General features: G+C 36.8%; 1 protein-coding gene across 8 annotated transcripts in view; it reads right to left on the bottom strand.

Annotated features, from left to right (window-relative positions):
* Positions 1 to 23,910, bottom strand: part of CCDC66 (coiled-coil domain containing 66) — a 51,805-nt gene that overhangs the window by 12,912 nt on the left and 14,983 nt on the right. For all 8 annotated transcript variants that reach the window (XM_082414176.1, XM_082414177.1, XM_082414179.1 and 5 more), the window contains 6 exons: positions 11,108 to 11,239; positions 10,457 to 10,707; positions 10,160 to 10,244; positions 9,175 to 9,336; positions 7,479 to 7,623; positions 6,569 to 6,709 (listed from right to left, as the gene is read on the bottom strand). In XM_082414176.1, the coding sequence (XP_082270302.1) occupies positions 6,569 to 6,709; positions 7,479 to 7,623; positions 9,175 to 9,336; positions 10,160 to 10,244; positions 10,457 to 10,707; positions 11,108 to 11,239 (916 nt within the window). The remainder of the gene's footprint in view (positions 1 to 6,568; positions 6,710 to 7,478; positions 7,624 to 9,174; positions 9,337 to 10,159; positions 10,245 to 10,456; positions 10,708 to 11,107; positions 11,240 to 23,910) is intronic.

The following is a 23,910-nucleotide window of genomic DNA, read 5'->3' as shown; positions in this document are numbered from 1 at the left end:
CTAAGGGCTGACTGTAACCCTTTCCAGACACCTTAGAGGTCAAGCACCATCTTCATACTCTCAGCTATGCTCTAGTCCTCCATTATCTCTTGGAGGGGAGCTCTTACCTGTCTCTGGTGCCCCAGGTTTTACGTCTTGTGCCCTGGTTTCTGCAGCTGCTGCCTGGGGGACGTCTCTTGATTGCCTGGCTCTGGTGACCAGAGGGGCTTGTGTTCCAGGGTCTCATGGGACTATAACAATTGAAAATTATTGGCATGTTACCACCCCCAGGGCACTACACAAACAGGAAACTGAAACACATACACCCTATCTTTCCATGAAAAAGGTCTACCTGCTTATCCTGGAGCTTTGGCCTGAGGGGCAGGCTTCAGGTTTGGCATGCATCTAGAGGCCTACTGAGGTGCTCTCAGGGACGTAGGCTGCTGGACGCCATCTTTGCACTTATCCTCTGCCTCACTACATCTTGCTGACGTCTCCCAGAAAAGAGCTTATACACTTGTCTGGAGCCCCAGTTTTCGCTACTGCCATCCAGGAGACACCTCCAGAACGCCCAGCTCTGATGGCCAGTGGAGCTCATGCTTGCAGTCCCACAGGACTGTATATACTTGTATACTTTAAAAGACTGCCTGCAAGTCTGGCTTCCAGTCAGCCTGAATCTAGGTGCTTAGATTTGGGACACTGACAAGTCCTTGCACCTCCTCAACCACTGGGAGCTATTAAAAATAGAATATGCTGCACGGACAATCACAAAGGCTTGAGATACAACCAAAAGCTAGGGTAAGATTGAATGATAAGGTTCATTTCCTACACAAGGCCACTCCTTCAAGACTGGAAGAGGTGGCTGTTCATTTAATGCAAAGAAACCAACAAAGAGAGTCAAGAAAAATGAAGAAACAAAGGAAGAACATGTTCCAAATGAAAGAATAAAAGTAATATAAGTAATAAGTAATCTACCTGATAAAGAGTTCAAAGTAAGTAATGATCCTAAAGATGCTCACCAAATTCAAGAAAGCAATGGATAAACACAGTGAGAACTTCAAAAGAGATAAAATATAATAAAGTACCAAACAGAAGCCACAGAGCTAAGAATACAATAACTAAACTGAAAAATAGAGGGGTCCAACATCAGACTAATAGAAGCAGAAGAAAAGTTCATGAACCTGATGACAGGGCAGCGGAATTCATCTAATCAGAGTGGCAAAGAGAAAAAAGAATTACAAAAGTGAAGACAGCTTAAGGGATTTATGAGACAACATCAAGTGAACTAACATTTGCATTACAGGGGGCCCAGAAGGAGACAGAAAAGGGACAGAAAACTTATCTGAAGAAATAATGGCTTAAGACTTCCCTCACCTTGGGGAAGAAAGCTCTGTAGAAACCCAGAGAACACTAAACAAGATGAACCCAATGGACCCACATACCAAGGCACAGTATAATGAAAATGTCAAAAAAGTTAAAGACAAGGAGACAAACTTAAGAGCTGCAAGAGAAAAACAACTTGTTATCTACAAAGGAACCCTCATAAGACTACGAGATTTTTCAGCAGAAACTCTGCAAGCCAGAGGCAGTGGCATAAAATATTCAAAGTGTTTAAAGAAAAAAACTTCCATCAAGAATACTCTATCCAGCAAAGTTATCATTCAGAATTGAAGGAGAGAGAAAGAGTGTTTTCCCAGATAAGCAAAAGCTAAAGGAGTTCATCACCACTAAACTGGTTTTATAAAGGAACTTCTTTAAGCTGAAAAGAAAGGGTGCTATAATTAGCAACAGAAAAACATACAAGTATAAATCTCACTGTAAAGGTTAATATTAAAGGCAGTGGATTATTCACTCATAAATCTCATAAATCACTCATAAAGCTAGTATGAAGGTTCAAAGACAAAAGCAGTAAAAATAAATACAATAAATAGTTAAGGGACACACAAAGTAAAAAAGATATAAAATGTGACATCAAAAACATAAAACATGAAGGGGAAGAGTAAAAATGTAGAGCTTTAGATTGCATTCAAACTTAAGTTGTTATAAAGTTGGTATACGTAAGCCTCATGATAACCACAAAGCATAAACCTATAGTAGATACACAAAAGATAAAGAGAAAGGTATCTAAGCATACTACTAAAGAAAGTCATCAAAACACCAAGGAAGAGAAGAAGGGACAAAGAGGAACTACAAAACAACCAGAAAACAATTAACAAAAGTACAATATATACATTCCTATCCTTAATTACTTTAAATGTGAATGGACTCAATTCTCCAATCAAAAGAGAAAGAATGGCTAAATGCATACTTATATGCTGCCGACAAGAAACTCACATCAGATACAAGGACACACCACAGACTGAAAATGAAGAGAAGGGAAAAGATATTCCATACAACTGAAAACCAAAATAAAGTGGGAATAGCTATATTTATATCAGACAAAATAGACTTTAAAACAAAGTCTGTAACAAGAGACAAAGGAGGGCATTTAAAGAGGTCAATCCACCAGAAAATATAACATTTGTAAGTATTTATGGACCTAACATGGGAGCACCGAAATACATAAAGCAAATATTAATAGACCTAAAGGGAGAAATAGATGGCAATACAGTAATAGTAGGAGACTTTAATACCCCACTCACATCAATGGATAGATCATCTGGAAAGAAAATCAATAAGCAAATAGCCTTTTATGATACATTAAATCAGAAGGACTTCACAGGTATATACAGAACGTTCTATCCAAAAGCAACAGAATCAATATACCACATTAACAAAGTGAAGGATAAAGATCATATAATCATCTCAACAGATGCAGAAAAAGCATTTGCCAAAATTCAACAATGGTTTATGATAAAAACTCTCAACAAAGTGGGTACAGAGGGAAAGTATTTCAACATAATAAAGGCCATACATGTCAAACCCACAGCTAACATCATGCTCGATGATGAAAAGCTGAAAACTTTTTCAAAGACCAGGAACAAGACAAGGATGCCCACTCTCACCGGTTTTATTCAACATAGTATTGGAAGTCCTAGTGAGAGCAATTAGGGAGGAAAATGAAAGAAAAGGCATCCAAATTTGTAAGGGAAAAGTAAAACTGTCACTATTTGCAGGTGACATATCATATACAGAAAACTCTAAAGCCTCCACCAAAAAAAAACCCTATTAGAAATAACAAATGAATTCAGTAAACTTGCAGGATACAAAATCAACATACAAAAATCTGTTGCATTTCTATACACTAATAATGAACTGTCAGAATGAGAAATTAAGAACACAATCCCATTTACAACTGCAACAATCCCAATTATAAGTGCATAAAAAAGAATAAAATACCTAGGAATAAATTTAACCATGGAGGTGTACACTGAAAACTATAAGACATTAATGAAAGAAACTGAAGACGACTCAAATAAATAGAAACATATTCCAAGCTCATGGGCTGGAAGAATTAATATTGTTAAAATGACCATGCTACCCAAAGCAATCTACAGATTCCATATAATCCTTATCAAAATTCCAATGATATTTTTCACAGAAACAAAACAAACAATCCTAAAATTTGTATGGAACCACAAAAGACCCTGAATAGCTAAAGCAACTCTGAGAAAGAAGAACAAAGCTGGAGGCATCATGCTCCCTGATTTCAGACTGTAATACAAAGCTGTAGTAATCAAAACAGTATGGTACTGGCATGAAGACAGACACATAGATCAGTGAAAAAGAATAGAGAGCCCAGACATAAACCCATGCATATATTGTCAATGATTTTACAACAAAAGAGCCAAAGAGAAACAACAGTTTCTTCAATAAATGGCATTGGAAAAAATGGACAGCCACATGCACAGGAATGAAACTTGACCACTATCTTACATCTTACACAAAAATGAATTAAAAACAGATTAAAGACTTAAATGTAAGACCTGAAATCATAAAACTTCTAGAGGAAAACATAGGCAGTAAGTTCTCTGACACCGGTCTTGGCAGTGACTTTTTGGATTTGACACGAAAAGCAAAGGTAGCGTTAGCAAAAATAAACAACTGAGACTCCATCAAACTAAAAAGGTCCTGTACAGCAAAGGAAACCATCAACAAGATGAAAAGGCTGAATGGGAGAATATATTTGCAAATCATGTATCATGTATTAAGAAGTCATACAATGCAACAGCAAAAAAAAATCCAATTAAAAAATGGGCAGAGGGGGCTTCCCTGGTGGCGCAGTGGTTGCGAGTCTGCCTGCTAGTGCAGGGGACATGGGTTCGGGCCCTGGTCTGGGAGGATCCCGCATGCCGCGGAGCGACTGGGCCCGTGGGCCACGATTGCTGAGCCTGCGCGTCTGGAGCCTGTGCTCCGCAACAAGAGAGGCCGCGATGGTGAGAGGCCCGCGCACCGCGATGAAGAGTGGCCCCCCCGCGGAGACGAAGACCCAACATAGCAATCAACCAATCAATAAATAAATAAATCTTAAAAAAAAAAAACAACCAAAAAAAAAACCAAACTTAAGGAAAAAAAATGTCTTTCCTATATTATTAAAAAAAAAAAAAAAAAATGGGCAGAATATCTGAATAGACATTTTTCCAAAGACAACATCTAGATGGCCAACAGGGATATGTGAAAAGATGCTCAATATCCCTGACCATCAGGAAAATGCAAATCGAAATCACAATGAAATACCACCTCACACCTGTCAGAATGGCTATTATCAAAAAGACAAGAAATAAGAGCTGGTGAAGAAGTGGAGAAGAGGGAACCCTTGTGCACTGTTGGTGCGAATGTAAACTGGTGCAGTCACTATGCAAAACAGTATTGGAGGTTCCTTAAAAATTAAAAATAGAACCACATGATCCAGCAATCCCACTTCTGGGTACTTATCTGAAGGAAATAAAAACACTAACTCAAAGAAATATATGCATTCCTTTGTTCACTGCAGCATTATTTACAATAGCCAACAAATGGAAGCAACCTAAGTGTTTACTGATAGATGAAGAAAATGTACTGTGTGTACACGTACACACACACACACACACGCGCACGTATATACACAAAATGGAATATTAGCCATAAAAAAGAATGAAATTTTGCCATTTCCAACAAAATGAATCGACCTGAAGGACATTATGCTAAGTAAAATAAGTCAAAAAGACAGACAAATATCATATGATCCTCAGGTATATGTGGAATCTGGGTGGAAAAAACTCATAGATACAGAGAACAGATTGGTGCTGCCAGAGAGGGTGGTTGGGACGTGAGCAAAATGTACAACCTTCCAGTTATAAAATAAGTAGGTCTGGGGATGTAATGTACAGAATGTTGGCTATAGTTAATAATATTGTACTGTATGTTTGAAAGTTGCTAAGAGAGTAAATCTTCAAAGTTCTCATCACAAGAAAAAAAACTCTAACTCTGTATGGTAATGAATGTTAACTAGACTCATTATTGTGATTATTTTACAATATATACAGATATCAAACATTATGTTATACACCTGAAACTAATGTTATCTGTCAATTATATCTCAATTTTACAAAAAAAATGAAAAGATTTATTGGAAGTTATTTAAAAAAAGAAAAAATATTTCCTAGACACATGGGTGGAGGGCTGAAAGGATTCACAGTAAGCATGGAGACCTATGATAATGATACCCAACATGGATATTACCTAATTAGTTATGTAAAAATTTAAAACAAGCACATGAAAAGATGCTCAACATCAGCAATCATAATGAGAGAGCACTTTACAACCATGAGAATAGTAAGTATGGGCAAGGATGTAAAGAAATTAGAATCTTCATACATTTCTGGTGAGAATGTAAAATGGTACAGCTGCTGTGGAACACAATTTAGTAGTTCCTCAATATTCTAAACATACAGTTACTATACGACTCAGTAATGCTATTCTTCTCCCCCAAGAGACTAAAAATTTATGTCTACACAAAAATTTGCACATGAATGTTCACAGCAGCATATTTCCAACAGCCAAAAAGTAGAATTAACCCAAATGTCCTCAACTGATGAAGGACTAAACAAAATGTGGTGGTATATCCATAAAATGGAATATTATTCAGTGATAAAAAGGAATGAAGTACTTACTGTTACATGCTACAATATGGATGAAACTTAAAACATACTAAGTGAAAGAATCCAGACAAAGAAGACCACATATGATATGATTCCAATTATATGAAATGTCCAGAACAGACAAATCTAGAGAGACAGAAAGTAGACTGGTGGTTGCCCAAGGATAGAGGGGAGAGAGGAAATGGAGAATGATTGTCGATGGGTACAGGGTTTCTTTTTGGAGACATAAAAATGTTCTAAAATTAATTACGGTGATGGTTGCACAACTATGAATATAAAAACTGAATTGTGCTCTTTAAAAAAACACTGAATTGTACCCTTTAAAAGGGTAAATTTTATGCTATGTAAATTATATCTTAATAAAGCTGCTATAGAGGAATTAAAAACCAAGAAATACCTTTATTTCCTAACTCTTACTGAAAACCTCAAATTCCTTTAAACTTTAAATTAATTTAACCTAATTCTAATTGTGACTTAAATTTTAAGCCAAATCACAATTTATACCATACCCGTTTGCACACCAGTGTCCTTCCTGGGAGAGGCTGTAGAGCTGATATATGTATTCATTTTACCACTGATTTTATCCAAGCCATGTCTTGAATTTGCAATGTTGTCAGTAGATGCATTATATTCCACTTGTATTGTATCAACTGGCAAGAGAAATAAGTTATGTGATAAAATGACATAGCAGCAACTAAATACACACAAGACTCTTAGTTTAATCAAGCAGTGTAAACACTGCAATAAAAATTTAGAAGGGCTAGCCTAAAGTTTCTTACAAAAAGCTATCAGCATTCGGGCTTCCCTGGTGGTGCAGTGGTTGAGAGTCCGCCTGCCGATGCAGGGGACACGGGTTCGGGCCCTGGTCCGGGAGGATCCCACATGCCGCGGAGCAACTGGGCCCGTGAGCCACAATTACTGAGCCTGCGCGTCTGGAGCCTGTGCTCCGCAACAAGAGAGGCCGCGATGGTGGGAGCCCCGCGCACCGCGATGAAGAGTGGCCCCCGCGTGCCACAACTGGGGAAAGCCCTCGTACAGCAACAAAGACCCAACACAGCCAAAAATAAATAAATAAATTTATAAAAAAAAAAAAAAAAAAGCTATCAGCATTCTTATCCCGTACTGAATTTAGGGAGATCACTTAATGGATATCTCTGTAAAAATGGGTACAAAAGTATACATTTTACCTATTGTGAGGAAAATATAAGAAAATATATGTGAAAATATACTGAAAATTATACATTATTTCGTTCTACCCTTAAGGCAATTTCCCAAGTAAGCGTTATAAATTTACATTAGTTCAAAGTCTGAAATTCCTCAAAAAATATTTAGTTAACAGGTGTTTAAAGGAATTAAAAATAGGCAATTATTTAAAATTTTCAAGAAATATTATAAATAAAATTCTAGTCCAGTGCTTACTGCCAAGATTTTTAATCAATCTAGAAGTGTCATGTCCCTTTTGAGCCAATTCTCGGATTCTCTGTTCTTGTTTCAGTCTCTGTGCCAGCTCCTGTGCTCTCTGCATCGTCTGGAACAGCTCAATTGTCTTAAGAGTCATGATTTCCTATCAATATTGAAGTGCACAAAGTTAATTAAATACAATTATCAAACATATACAGACCTGAATATTTTCTTTCAGTAGATATTTTCTAAGCTCCTACTATGTACCAGGCACTATTCAAGATACTGGGAGTAGAGAAGCCAAGAGAACAAAGTTCCTTCCCTTTTGCAGATTACATTTTAGTATCTTTTTCTACAGCTGTATTAGACCACAAATACAAACACTGTTTTACTCATTCTATGAAGTTTTCAAAACTTCTAAAACCAATGGTCAATTCCACCTGAATTTTATTAAGATAAAAAAATAGATAATAAGAGGTAATACTCAAGATTTATGGCCATTTTTTGCAATTCAAGCAAATGACACTGATTTTTTTTCATGTATGTAGTTATTTCATAGGTGTAGTTGGCTCAGCCTATTCAACATAATGAAATCAGAACCTAAACCATTTGTACCTTCATCAGTTAATTCTGAAGCAAAGGTTGCAAGTGGGAAACGGCAAGAAAAGGCAGTCTCTCAGCGCCACCTCCCAGCTCCAGGGGGAGTGCTGTATGGTCTGCTCTGTAGACCTCATGAACCTTTGGCAATCCAATGTCATTGTATAACTTGCTCTTTGTCAGGTCCACTCAAATATGGCACTTGACATCACCGTACCTATGCAGTCTGTACCACTTAATATAGGGGTTCTCCTAGCCAACCAGACATCTACTCTTTTTAATAGACCCTTACTTAGCACAGAGGAATCCTCTAACACAGCAACAAACTCTATCATCAATCCCAGCCAATGACTCTGCAAGTAAATGCTCCTGTTCACAAGTGGATACAGACAGGAAGGCCAATCATTTCTCTTAATGTATTTAGAAATTTATTAATATAATAATCATTGCTTAGAAAACATTTAAAAATCAAGCAAATGGATAACTTTTGTTTTATGCTGTAATAACTCATCCTGACCTCCTTCTTAGCAGAGAGAAGAAACGCAAGGAGTACAGCATTTGTGAATCAATCATTTGAAACAATAAAACCTCCAGCTTCCCTCCTACTTTCAAAACATTCTTTATGCAAAGCTTTAATGTTTCTGCATACAGTTTCACAATTTCAAAACACATGCAAATGTTCTCGTTATCTTTTTCTTTAAAAACACACCCAGGGACTTCCCTGGTGGCACAGTGGTTAAGAATCCACCTGCCAATGCAGGGGACACAGGTGCTATCCCTGGTCCGGGAAGATCCCACATGCCGTGGAGCAACTAAGCCTGTGCGCCACAACTACTGAGCCTGCGCTCTAGAGCCCGTGAGCCACAACTACTGAGCCTGCGTGCTGCAACTATTGAAGCCCGCGCGCCTAGAGCCCGTGCTCCGCAACAAGAGAAGTCACAGCAATGAGAAGCCCACACACCGCAACAAAGAGTAGCCCCCCCGCTCGCCACAACTAGAGAACGCCCACGCACAGCAACAAAGACCCAACGCAGCCAAAAACAAATTAAAAAAAAACCCAAAAAACAACACACCCATTTTTACTCTAAAATGTTACAGTTAGGATATAAATACCTACTTCCTTTTGTTTTTGCTTAAGTATATCTTCTTCATACTGTTTCTGCATCTCTTCTTGTTCCCGTGCTAAGCGACGCTCCTCCTCTTGTTCCTCCTTCTTTCTTTGCTCTTCTTCGAGCTGTTTCTTCTTCCGCTTCTCTTCTACCTGAGCAGTGATGGCTTTCTAGTCATAAACAGTAACATAAATTAGTCATAAATTTTTTAAAAATCCATAAAGCATCTGGTGTTTCAAAAATGTTTATCAATACATAGAGAGTAATACATATGAGTTAAATTAAAATGTCAGGTTTCCAATGTATTTTTCCCATCTCCCATCAAGTTCTACATGCTTTTTCTTTAACCCCAGGAGGGCTCGTAGAAGAACTAAGAGAAAAACAACTGAAGAAACAATCTCAGTGCTTAGCATAGTGCCTGGTAAAAATAGCAGATGCGCTATAAATGTCTGTTCACTTAACCGACTGCAAGTAACCATATTAACTAAGCCAAATTCTTCATATAGTAGAGGTTTTGACGAGTTATTAGACATTTAAGTCCCTTTAGTATTAGACTAAAATTAGGACAAAATTTTAATCTTAGCTTCCTTTCTTATATTATCCATTAGATTTCTTAATCATAATTCTACTTCAATCCCTTGTATCTATTTCCCTTTCAAAGAACTAATTCTCATCCTGAACAGAATTCAGGAGAATTGGAGAAAAAAATATCCAATACCAACTTAAGATTTAGTGTCATTTCAGATACACAACCTAAACATTAAAGACCTTCTTCCTTGGAAGGCAGGTGGCTGTACTACATGATACTGTCTGGTTCTCAACATAAGTATAATTCTAATATAATGCCAGCTGGAGTAGGGATTAGATTCATCACAGGACTGTGCAGGGCCTGTGCTTTAAGTTTATACTGGAATTTTAATTTCCATTTACTTAGGTATCTAGGCCATGACTACTAATGATTAAGGCAAAGAACAACATTCGACAATGCAATACCTGATGTTCTAACTGTTTTTGTCGTCTCCTGTCTCGTTCCTCGATTTGAGCTGGGTCCAAAAGAGCAGTCATAGAACGGAGAAAGCTGGCAAGACAGATCCATTAGCTATTTAAAACCCCCAAAAGGTGGGTTTAACAAGGTGCTAAGTCATTTTTGTTTGAAATGTATCTACTAGTCATTTCTACTGTAAAGAAAAACACCAAACCTGAAACCAATTAAGATACAAATACAACAACAATCCTAAAGTGGCACACAAACCTCCTTAAACACCAACAGGTGCTGAAGGAGGCACTTACTTCCTTTTCTTACTGCTTTCCACAGCCACGTCTCTAACAGGTCTTGCTACGCGCTCCTCCTCTGAAGGTTCAACCTGGCTTCCCGCTGCAGGTGTATAGAGACTGCTGATATCAGCCAGGTCCTGAGCGTCCGGAGAGACACAGAAGTACTCTGGTTGTGTTTGCGTTGACCGAGAGGACAGCTGAGACTGAGAACCAGGACAGCTCTTGAATGAATCAAAATGTATTGCCCATCTGTCATGTTCCTCACCCTAATCACGACAAATAAGAACTGCTAAGAACTCTTCCAACTCTTCTTACGTTTAAAATCCCAAATGACAAATAAACATGATTTCTAAAAGTCACCACACAGCAGAACAAGCATCATAAAGACTAACAAAACTGTATCCTGTATTGATTCCATATACATTTAGACAACTAAGCTTGGAGAATATGAAAAATTCAAAGAATTAGGACATTTCTAAAAAGTTAGTTACAAGAAGCTATGCAAAATCACACTTACTGAATTCATTCAACAAAAGGTTCACAAAAGCAAATATGGAATAATTTGAATAGTCTTGTCAAATAGTTTCAGGATACTTTTAAGTTTATGATTAGTGACTCTGAAATTATTTTTTTTCCCCTTTATACCGATAAAACTTCATAAATTACCTTTGAAGATATAATTTTTTCCTCTACTTTTTTTTGGCGGTCATCCTCTATTTGCTTGTTCAACTCTTCAATCCATTTTCTCTGCTGTTCTTGTTTCACAACACTGAAAGGGCACTCCATCAGTACTGCTTCCTAAACAACAGTCATCAATACCATCAAAAGTTTACCTCTTTTTCTAACCACTTTATATTTACAAATCTTTCCAAAGAATTTATATAGATTTAACATGGTAAGGTATTTATCTCTAAGAGAAGCAATAATTTTAAACAAAAAAATTCGAGAGACTTCCTTTGTGGCACAGTGGTTAAGAATCCGCCTGCCAATGCAGGGGACCCAAGTTCAAGCCCTGGTCCAGGAAGATCCCCCATGCTGCAGAGCAACTAAGCCCGTGTGCCACAACTACTGAGCCTGCACTCTAGAGCTCGCGAGCCACAACTATTGAGCCCCCGCGTGCCACAACTATTGAAGCCTGCGTGCCTAGAGCCCATGCTCTGCAACAAAGAAAAGCCACCACAATGAGAAGCCCATGCACCGCAACGAAGAGTAGCCCCCCCCCTCACCACAACTAGAGAAAGCCCACACGCAACAAAGACCAAACGCAGTCAAAAATAAATAAATAAATAAATGTATAAATAAATAATAATACTTTAAAAAAAAATTCGAGTATACAAGAATTAAGTAGATATATTCTAATTTTCAGAATCATATTTGTAACATATACTAGCAGAAGGATATAAGATAACTAAGTAAGTGTAAAGAAAGGAAATTTTCTAATGAAAAATAGAAAATTTTCTCCAAACCAACTATAAGATTTTCAAATTTCTATCCTAATATAGTCGCATTTACTTTGAAAGGAATCATTGATAACCTGAAATAGATGAATACTGTTTAACACCTGGCTTCAGAATACAAAACACTGCTTTTGGACCAAGAGCCAGGAGGATGTAATAGAGCCAGAGGCTTTCTCTACTGAATCATAATGTCTCTTTTAGATACCTTTTTTTCCCATTTCTGCTGCTACAGCCTTAGCATGATCTGTGATATTTCAATAAGAAAAATATATTGTATCCAGATTAAGTCCTTGAATTCTAAGAAAAATAAAAACAGTAGCATAATAATTCACTGTTCCTTTAACTTATGAGAGTTTAGTATGCTTTAACAAAAAGGAAAGCATAGGGCTTCCCTGGTGGCGCAGTGGTTGAGAGTCTGCCTGCCAATGCAGGGGACACGGGTTCGAGCCCTGGTCTGGGATGATCCCACGTGCCGCGGAGCGACTGGGCCCGTGAGCCACAATTGCTGAGCCTGCGCATCTGGAGTCTGTGCTCTGCAACGGGAGAGGCCGCGACAGTGAGAGGCCCGCGCACCGCGATGAAGAGTGGCCCCCGCTTGCCGCAACTAGAGAAAGCCCTCGCACAGAAACGAAGACCCAACACAGCCATAAATTAATTAATTAATTAATTAATTAAAAAAAAAAAAAAGGAAAGCATATATTCTACTCAAACTGTCCTAAAATGCAAGAGCTAAGCAACAAAACATTTTGTTACATGATGTAACTACAGGACATAATTTTAAAAATAGTTTGACAGAATAATATAATGGCAAAGCTCATTAGTTTTCAACCAATTGCTTTGATCAAAGGAAATACTTACACAAAAAGGAAAAATCTTAGTATCTCAGGTGCTCCCACACATTTTTAAACAGATAAAAACCAACCCTATTTATTTAAGCCTAAAAGAACCACTTCAAAAGGAGCATTATCTTCAGGTAAGTGATTTAACAGTTCTTCTATTTTTAGAAATGTTATTTTAGAGTTCAAACTGGGGGGAAAAAAAAAAAAAAGACCCTTTGAACTACTTATAAGAAATTCACAGGGAACTCCCTGGCAGTACAGTGGTTAGGACTCGGTGCTTTCACTGCCAATGGAGCAGGTTCAATCCCTGGTTGGGGAACTAAGATCCCAGAAGCCACACAGCATGGCCAAAAAAAAAAAAAAAAAAAGAAATAAAGAAAAAAAACCAAATTCACAATATGGCATTGAATCAACATAGAATTCTGTAATCTGTTTCTTAAGTCTGATGTAACCAGATCTGGTTTCAAATTTTGGTGGGGTTTCAAATTATTCAAGGATAAGACACAAGTCAAAATACCCTTGAAAATTCCTAAAATCCTCATCAAATGTTTTATATACATGTCTTATAATTACAACCCTGTGGAAAATTTAATAATCAATTCTTCCAATTCAGTCTTCAACTTCTTACTCAAGGATGTCTTACATCCTTGTCTTACTTGCTTGCCACCTGAATAAGTCATTTCACTTCTCCAACCGACTAGAAAACTCTTTAAATTATTACTTTCTTTTTCACAAGTCTTCCCCGCCGTGCATTCGGTTAGAGGAATGAAAGTATAAGGATCTGGGGGATGGGAGAGGTGGTAGGTAAATGTAAACTCCCTTTTGATTACTGAGCTCATTTTAATTGAAACCTGCGTAAGGCAAATGTGTGTAAAATGCAAGACTCACTGTGTAACAAATGTGTTCTGATGATGATCTAGCACCTCCCTTCTGTTAATGCTTCAACATGGCTAAGGAAAGAGCCCTCTTTCTCTAGGTTCACTCACTTTTTCACTTTCTTTCACATTATTGACCTCAGACGTCCCTTCCCCTACATAAAAGCTCCTTTTCTAAACACCTATTTTGAGCCTATTCTCAAGTGACAGCCTTAAGTGAAAACTCATTTTCACAGGTACTCAATACACACTTCCCCACAAACAGTTCCCAATGTTACAGGTTCCTAATGTAAATTTTTAGCTACCTTCAAGTTCTTCTATGTTAGAAAATGTTAGTCTTACTCCTAATATAAATGCTGTATGAATGGCAGCTGCTGTATCAGAACTGAAAGTAGAGGCTTTTCAAATGGTCACCTAGACATGCTTTAGTTCTGTTTCATTTAATTCTCCCCTTAAAGCAGTCTAAAAATGCATGTCTGTGAAAGGAGAACACTCAGTGGTGACTTTGCCATGGTCCAGAATAGTCCTGCTTGCCAGTGCATGATTCCCAAGTCCAGACACCAAGAGCCTCCTCACTTTAGACAGTCTGTCCACCTACTCATCTTGTCCACTCAGCAGGCATAAAAGGCATTCTTCTGGGTGGTGGGTGGTTTCAGGACACTGGGCTAGAAAAAAACCAGATCTTCCAAGAGGAAGAGCAGCACAACTAAGAGCTACAATCATTTTGGAGGGTGGGTTGGAGTACTTTGAACTTGAAAGTAACTAAAATCTCTGGAGCCAGGACTACACAGTTGTGCACGTGGCTAAAGTCCTGGTTTTCATGTGCTTATTGGCCATATCTTTGGAGCCATATCTGTTCAGTCTTTTCCTTATTTTCCAATTTTACTAACACAATCGTCCCTTGCTATCTGTGGGGTATTGGATTCCAGGACCTCCTGAAGATACCAAAACTGGCAGATACTCAAGTCCCTTATATAAAATGGTGTAGTATTTGCATGTAACCTATGCACATCCTCACGTGTATTTAAAATCAACTCTAGGTTACTTATAACACCTAACAGAATGTGTATGCTATGTAACTAGTTGCCAGTGTGTAGCAAATTGAAGTTTGGCTTTTTGAAACTTTCTGGAATATTTTTTCCCTGATATTTTCTTCCTTTTTTTTTTTTTAAACTGACTAAATAATTACTTTATTATATACTTTTATAAATAACTTTACGTATGTTATCTTTTTTAGCCCTCACAATAATAACAATAATAATACGAATTGGCTGACAACACTCTCTCTGTTACAGCACTGCTGGGCATTTTATGTACATTAATTTCCACGATAAAATTATGGGGTAGGCATCATTTTTATAGAAATGAGAACTAAGGCACAGAGGTGTTAAGTATCTTATTAAAACTCATGGCATCTGGAAGTTTTTTCCAAACATTTTCAGTCCGAGATTGGCTGAGTCCATGGATCTGGCACCCACGGATACAGAGGGCCGCTTGTATCCAACTATTCTGATCTTATTTCCTTCCTTCTACTTCCTTTGGGCTTAATTGTTGCAATTCTTTCTCTAACTTCTTGAAATGAATACTTAGATCATTTATGTTTTGCTTTCAGTCCTTCTCTTCCAAGAAATGCATTTAAGCCTATAAACTTCCCTCTAAGCACAGGAAGCTCATATGTTCTCATATATAATATTTTCATCATCATTCGGTTCAAAACACTTTCTAATTCTGAGTTTTCTTTCACTTAGAAGACTACTGCTTAAATATCAAACATTTGGAAATTTTGTTATTTGTTACTGATATCTAGCTTAATTCCACTGTGATCAGATAGCATATTCTGTGTAATCTGAACCTATGAAATTTGTTGAGACTTTATGGCCTAGCAAATTATTAATTCTCACTTTTAATTTCTAAAATATTTTGCCCATAGATTCTTTGGGTTTTCTATATAAATGACAAATTGCTACAATTTTATTTTTTCCTTTCTAGTTCTTAAGACTTTTGTCTTGCTATACTGGCTAGGACTACCAATAACAAATAGTAATAATAATATGGGCATCTTATTTAATTTTTAATTTTAAAGGGAGTACTACTAAAATTTCTCATTTAGTATGATGTTTGCTATAGGGTTTTATTTTTTTTTTAAATACTCAATTGGAAATTCCTTCTAGTCTAATTGCCTGAAATACTGTCCTTAACAAACTGGCTTTGAGTTTTATCAAATGCTTTTCCTGCATCTATTGAAATGTTTTTTGTTTTATTGTGTTAAAATGGTACACTATACTGCGGATTTTTAAAAATTCCCTTAACCCATTATGAACCTTAGTCATGATATATTACCTTTTTACACATTATCAAATTTTACTTGTTAATATATTTTTTAGAATTTTTGTGTGCATATTCATGATTGAAATAAACCTAATTTTCCTTTTTTGTTATTTTTCTGGCTTTAATACCAAGTTTATACTGGGCTTGCAGAATGAATTGGGGGCCATTTCATATTTCTACTGCCTGGAAATCTGAATAAATTTGGGATTTATTTCTTTAAAGTTTGGTAGAAATTGTCAGTAAAACCATGTGGGCATTTTATTTTCCTCGTGGGAAAGTTTTTTTTTAACCCAGATCTACAATTACTTTAACAGTTACATAATTATTCAAGCTTTTTACTTCTTTTTAAGTCAGTTCCTGTAAGTTATAACTTCTCCAGTAATTTACCCACTTCATCTAAGTTTTCATAATTATTGGCATAATATATTAACTTACTAATGATTCACTCTCTACCTGCAATGCCATTTTCACTCATTATATATTTCATCGACTGGTGCCCTTATTTTCTTTCCTTTTTTTTTTAATTTTTAAATTTAAGTAAAACTGAACGGCAACACTATGCTAGTTCCAGGTGCACAACAGAGTGATTCAATATTTCTATACATTACAAAATGATCACAATAAGTCTAGTTACTATCTGTCACCATACAAAGTTATTACAGTATTATTGACTATATTCCCCATGCTGTACATTTATCTCCATGACTCATATATTTTTTAACTACAAGCTCATACGTCTTAATTTCTCTCACCTATTTCACTTATCCCCGTACCCCCCTCCCCTCTAGCAAAACCACTTGTTTATTCTCTGTATCTATGAGTCTGTTTGCTTCATTATGTTCTGTTCATTTGTTTTGTTTCCTAGATTCTACATATAAGTGAAATCATATAGTATTCTTTGTCTTTCTCTGACTTACTTCACTTAGCATAAGTGAAGTAAGTGGACAGACTTCTAGGTCCGTCCATGTTTTTATAAACAGCAAGGTTTCATTTGTTTTTATGGCTGAGCAACATGCCATTATATGCATATACCGTATCTTTATCCATTCATCTATCGACAGACCTTAGGTTGCTTCTGTATCTCCCCTATTGTAAACTGCAATGAACATGGGATGCATATATCTTTTCAATTTAGTGGTTTTTTTCCTTTGGAAGAATACCCAGAAGTAGAACTGCTGGATTGTATGGTAGTTCTGTTTTTAATTTTTAGAGGAAACTCCATCCTGTTTTCCATAATGGCTACACTAATTTACATTCCCACCAACAGCTGGTGGGAAAATTCCTTATTTTCATGATCTATTTCTTCTAATTTAGGTTTATTTTGTTCTTTTCCTAACTTAAGAGAGATTTATCTAGGTTTAGTGTTATGGGTAATTGGTGTACATAACTTACTCTCAGTGTTCTCCTCCACCTGTTTAGTTGTTAGTCAGTTCTGCCTCTTATTCTAAAAGGGGATTCACAGGTATATGAAGTACTTAGTACACTTCTTGGATCCTAACAGGCCCTCAAACAAATCAATTTCCTTATTTTATTTAATTATTAAATCTTTCTGATAAGGCAAAGAGACCCACTCAGTTGTTTGCTTTTTTTTTCTTTTCTTTTTTTGGCCCTGCCATGCGGCATGCGGGATCTTAGTTCCCTGACCAAGGATCAAACCTGTGCAGCGGAAGCACAGAGTCTTAACCACTGGACTGCCAGGGAATTCTCCCCCACTCAGTTTTGAATAGGAAGAGGATTTCCTTCCATAAAGTTTAATTTTGGAGGACTGAGATAGGGTTCCTCTGATTCCAAGACTGTCCAGTATAGAGAGGCAAAGGGAAGCTTTCGCTAGGACTGATTCATTTTGGTCAAGCTACTGTATTTCTTTCTTCTGAAGTTAGGGCATCAGTGGACTGGTACTAGTTTATAACTTAGTCACAACCCATTTCTGTTGTGGAAAGGGCTTCATAACTCACAAACACTCTTCTCAGAATTCTAAAGTAACCTGACAACAAATGGAATATAAAGGTTCTAGGCATTCCATTTTTATTCTACTGGGTTGTGACCGGCTAGTTAAAAAAAAAAAATCCTGTCCCGTAAGTGCTATAAATCTAGAGAAATTCTTGCTGGACTCTGAACCATGCTATAATGCGCTCTTTTTGGTACACGACATGGATAGAAATGTTTTATGGATTATCCTTTATACCTGTGAAAAAGAATAAAGGAAACCTCATTTAAAATGGAGTCAGAAAGCCCTGAAGGGGGAGCTCTCACCCATATATGACTCACCACAGCTTACAGACCCCGCCAAGATTTCCTTCTGACTAGCAACAAGCTTCCCACCACCTGCAGCTACCACAGCCCTCCCCAGTTTCCTCCTTTCCTCTACAAAATCAAGTTCCTCTCCTCTGTTCTCCAAACTTGCCTAAGGTTTGTCACAGTTTGCTTGTCCTGAATTACAACTGTCTACTATTCCCAAATAAACTCATGCTGCTGGTAAAATAACCTGCTCTTTTGTTTTTTAAGGTCAATATATCCTTTTGTGTGTCAGAAATAATACATAATATTTTTAAAAGTCAGAAAGTTGAAATGCCAAAAAAAGGAAAAGATAAATATACGTAATTCAGTGATGATTATCATATATGAATATCTTGGGCATTAATGCAGACTGGTGTTTGTGTATCTACTCATTAAGAAAATATAATACCAAAAGGATCCACATCAAATTCATATTCTGCACAATAACCACCACCTTCAAGAGTCTATACACACACACACACACACACAATGGTTAGAATAAAACAAATTCAGCAAAGTTGCAGGATACAAAACCAGGAGAAAAAAATCAGTTGCATCTCTATACACTAACAATGAACAATCTGGGAAAAGAAAATTAAGAAAACTATTCCATGTACAATAGCACCAAATATTAAGAATAAAATACTTAGGAATAAGTAGGCCAAAGACATGTACACTGAAAACTACAAAACATTGCTGATGGAAATTAAAGACACAAATATCAATAAATGGAAAGATCCTACCTTCAGGGATAGGAAGACTTCGTATTGTCAGGATTACCTAAAGCAAGCTACAGATTCAAAGCAACCCCTATGAAAATCTTGATGTTTTTTGCAGAAATGGAAAAATGCATCCTAAAATTCATATGGAATCTCAAGGAACACTAAATAGGTAAAACAATATTGAAAAAGAAAACTGGAGGACTTAACACTTTCTGATTTCAAACCTTACTACAAAGGTATGGTAATCAAAACAGTGAAACAGTGGCATAAAGACATACAGAACAAATGAACTGAATGGAGAGCCCAGAAATAAACCCTTTCATATACAGTCAAATGATTTTTGACAAGAGTGCCAAGATGATTTGATGGGGAAAGAACAGTCTGGTGCTGGGAAAACTGGATATCCACATGCAAAAGAATGAAGCTGGACCATTACCTTATACCACATATAAAAATTAACTCAAAATGGATCAAAGACCTAAACTATAAAACTCCTTTAGAAGAAAACATAGGGGGAAGCTCCACAACGTTAGATTTGGCAATGATTTCTTAGCTATGACACCAATAGCACAGGCAACAAAAACAAAAAATAGGTAAAATGGACTTCATCAAAATTAAAAACTTTTGTACAAGAAAGGACACTATGAAGTGAGTGAAAAGGCAACTCATGGAAGAAAATACCTGCAAATTATATATCTGATAAGGAGTTAATAACCAGAATATGTAAAGAACTCCTACTACTCAACAAGAAAGAAAATCCAATTCAAAAATGGACAAAGGTGCTCGCTTCGGCAGCACATATACTAAAACTGGAACGATACAGAGAAGATTAGCTTGGCCCCTGCATAAGGATGACACGCAAATTCGTGAAGCATTCCATATTTTTATCCCAGGAATGCAAGGATTCTTCAACATACGTAAATCAGTCAATGTGATAAACCATATTAACAAACTGAAGGAGAAAAACCATATGATCACCTCAATAGATGCAGAAAAAGCTTTCGACAAAATTCAACACCCATTTATGATAAAAACCCTTCAGAAAGTAGGCATACAGGGAACTTACCTTAACATAATAAAGGCCATATATGACAAACCCACAGCCAACATTGTCCTCAATGGTGAAAAACTGAAACCATTTCCTCTAAGATCAGGAATAAGACAAGGTTGTCCACTCTCACCACTGTTATTCAACATAGTTTTGGAAGTTTTAGTCACAGCAATCAGAGAAGAAAAAGAAATTAAAGGAATCCAAATTGGAAAAGAAGAAGTAAAGTTGTCACTGTTTGCAGATGACATAATACTATACATAGAGAATCCTAAAGATGCTACCAGAAAACTACTAGAGCTAATCAATGAATTTGGTACAGTTTCAGGATACAAAATTAATGCACAGAAATCTCTTGCATTCCTATACACTAATGATGAAAATCTGAAAGAGAAATTAAGGAAACACTCCTATTTACCACTGCAACAAAAAGAATAAAATACCTAGGAATGAACCCACCTAAGGAGACAGAAGATCTGTATGCAGAAAACTATAAGACACTGATGAAAGAAATTAAAGATGATACAAACAGATGAAGAGAGATACCATATTCTTGGATTGGAAGAATCAACATTGTGAAAATGACTCTACTACCCAAAGCAATCTACAGATTCAATGCAATCCCTATCAAACTACCAATGGCATTTTTCACAGAACTAGAACAAAAAATTTCACAATTTGTATGGAAACACAAAAGACCCCAAATAGCCAAAGCAATCTTGAGAAAGAAAAATGGAGCTGGGGGAATCAGGCTCCCTGACTTCAGACTATACTACAAAGCTACAGTAATCAAGACAGTATGGTACTGGCACAAAAACAGAAATATAGATAAATGGAACAACAGGATAGAAAGCCCAGAGATAAACCCACGCACATATATGGTCACCTTATTTTTGATAACAGAAGCAAGAATATACAATGGAGAAAAGACAGCCTCCTTAATGAGTGGTGCTGAGAAAACAGGACAGCAACATGTAAAAGAATGAAATTAGAACACTCCCTAACACCATACACAAAAATAAACTCAAAATGGATTAAAGACCTAAATGTAAGGCCAGACACTATAAAACTCTTAGAGGAAAACATATGCAGAACACTCTATGACATAAATCACAGCAAGATCCTTTTTGACCCACCACCTAGAGAAATGGAAATAAAAAGAACAATAGACAAATGGGACCTAATGAAACTTAAAAAGCTTTTGCACAGCAAAGGAAAACATAAACAAGACGAAAAGACAACGCTCAGAATGGGAGAAAATATGTGCAAATGAAGCAACTGACAAAGGATTAATCCCCAAAATTTACAAGCAGCTCATGCAGCTCAATATCAAAAACACAAACAACCCAATCCAAAAATGGACAGAAGACCTAAATAGACATTTCTCCAAAGAAGATATACAGATTGCCAACAAACACATGAAAGGATGCTCAGCATCACTAATCATTAGAGAAATGCAAATCAAAACTACAATGAGGTATCACCTCACACCAGTCAGAATGGCCATCATCAAAAAACCTACAAACAATAAATGCTGGAGAGGGTGTGGAGAAAAGGGAACCCTCTTGCACTGTTGGTGGGAATGTAAATTGATACAGCCAGTATGGAGAACAGTATGGAGGCTCCTTAAAAAACTAAAAATAGAACTACCATATAACCCAGCAATCCCACTACTGAGCATATACCCTGAGAAAACCATAATTCAAAAAGAGTCATGTACCACAATGTTCACTGCAGCTCTATTTACAATAGCCAGGACATGGAAGCAACCTAAGTGTCCACTGACAGATGAATGGATAAAGAAGATGTGGCACATACATACAATGGAATATTACTCAGCCATAAAAAGAAATGAAACTGAGTTACCTGTAGTGAGGTGGATGGACCTAGAGTCTGTCATACAAAGAGAATAAGTCAGAAAGAGAAAAATAAATACCGTACAACTAACATATTTATGTGGAATCTTAAAAAAAAAGGTTCTGAAGGACCTAGGGGCAGAACAGGAATAAAGACGCAGACGTAGAGAATGGACTTGAGGACACAGGGAGGGGGAAGGGTAAGCTGGGACGAAGTGTGAGAGTGGCATGGACTTATATATACTACCAAATGTAAAATAGATAGCTAGTGGGAAGCAGCTGCATAGCACAGGGAGATCAGCTCAGTGTTTTGTGACCACCTAGAGGGGTGGAATAGGGAGGGTGGGAGGGAGACACAAGAGGGAGGAGATATGAGGATGTATGTATATGTAGAGTTGATTCACTCTGTTATAAAGCAGAAACTAACACACCATTGTAAAGCAATTATACTCCAATAAAGATGTTAAAAAAAAAATGGACAAAGGACTTATAGACATCTCTCCAAAGAAGATATACAGATGGCCAATAAGCACATGAAAAAATGCTCAACATCACGAATCATTAGGGAAATGTAAATCAAACTACAATGAGACACCACTCCACATCCATTAGGATGGCTATCAACCAAAAAAAAAAGTAAAAAAGAAAAGAACAAGTGTTGGTGAAGATGTAGAGAAATCAGAACCCTTGTGCACTGCTGATGGGAATGCACAATGGTGCAGGAGCTGTGGAAACAGTAAAATAATTAAAAATAAAATTATCAAATTAAAACTGGTAAAAATTTAACATAAAAAGATAAAACATAAAATTACCATATGATCCAGCAATTTCACTTACAGGTGTATACCCAGAAGACTTGCAAATACAGACTTGGAGAGATTATCTGTACATCAAGGTTCATAACAGCATTATTCCCAATAGCCAAAAGGTGGTAACAACTCAAATGTCCATCAACATTTGGATGAATGGATAAACAAAATGTAGTATCATAAATAAAATGGAGTATTTTCAGCCTTAAAAAGGAATGGAATTCTGATACATGTTTACAACATGGATGAACCCTGAAAACATTAAGTGAAATCTGTCAGACACAAAAGGACAAATATTGTGTTAGTCCACTTAAACATACTGAGAATAATCAAATTCATAGAGACAGAAAGTAGAATGGTGGTTGCCAGGGGCTAAGGGGAGGGAGAAATGGGGAGTTACTATTTAATGGGTATAGTTTCAGTTTGGAATGATTAAAAAATTCTGGAGATGGATAGTGGTGATGGCTGCAAGACAGTGTGAATGCACTTAATGCCACGTAACTGTACACTTAAAAATTATTAAAATGGTAAATTTTATGTTATGTATATTTTACCACCAAATTTTTACCACCAAAAATTAAGAGGAATTTTTTGTTGGCTAACTGCAGAACTATGGTCTGGTGGTAGCAATAAGAAGCTAGCAGAATGATAACCTCACTTTCTATCCCATGTTAGACAGTATGCTAGAATATATTCCCTTCACTTAAAAGAGGCTTCCCAGGGAGGGGCAGTCATTAGGGAAAGCCAAGGTTTCATGGAGGTGAGGTATTCTCACAAAGGCTGAGGCTGTAAGTAAATTTCTTAGAAACACAAAAAGAAATTTTAAGCTGCACAGTGTAAAAAAATGTTTGGGCTGAACAATACAGGAAAGAGAATACAGGGCCATTCAACTGGGGGAGGGGGAGTAAGACTGAGAATCAAGAAGAGGAGAGAGGAAAGGAAGATGGTGAGAGGACTGACTCTTAGCAGCCTCAGGGTTCAGAATGGACCTGTGCTTTGTAAATTATAACTAGAGCAAACTTTTCATTAAACACTTGTTATATGTCAGCCACTGTCTTATGCACTTTATGTGCATTACCTCATGTTTTAACAAAATTGGCCTTGATGATTCTGCTTGCAACTAAATTTCTCCTCCTCTCAATTACATGAAGAGGTTAACTTAATATTCAAATAATATAAATGGTTGTGGCTAGTGCTGGGATTTATGAAACCAACTGCTTTCAGGTATTTAAAGGGGGATTTTTTTTTGTTACAGTTC

Source organism: Balaenoptera physalus (genome assembly GCF_965194825.1).
Source record: "Balaenoptera physalus genome assembly, chromosome: 11".
NCBI classification, from domain to species: Eukaryota; Metazoa; Chordata; class Mammalia; order Artiodactyla; family Balaenopteridae; genus Balaenoptera; species Balaenoptera physalus.
This window is presented reverse-complemented; position numbering and strand designations above follow the sequence as displayed.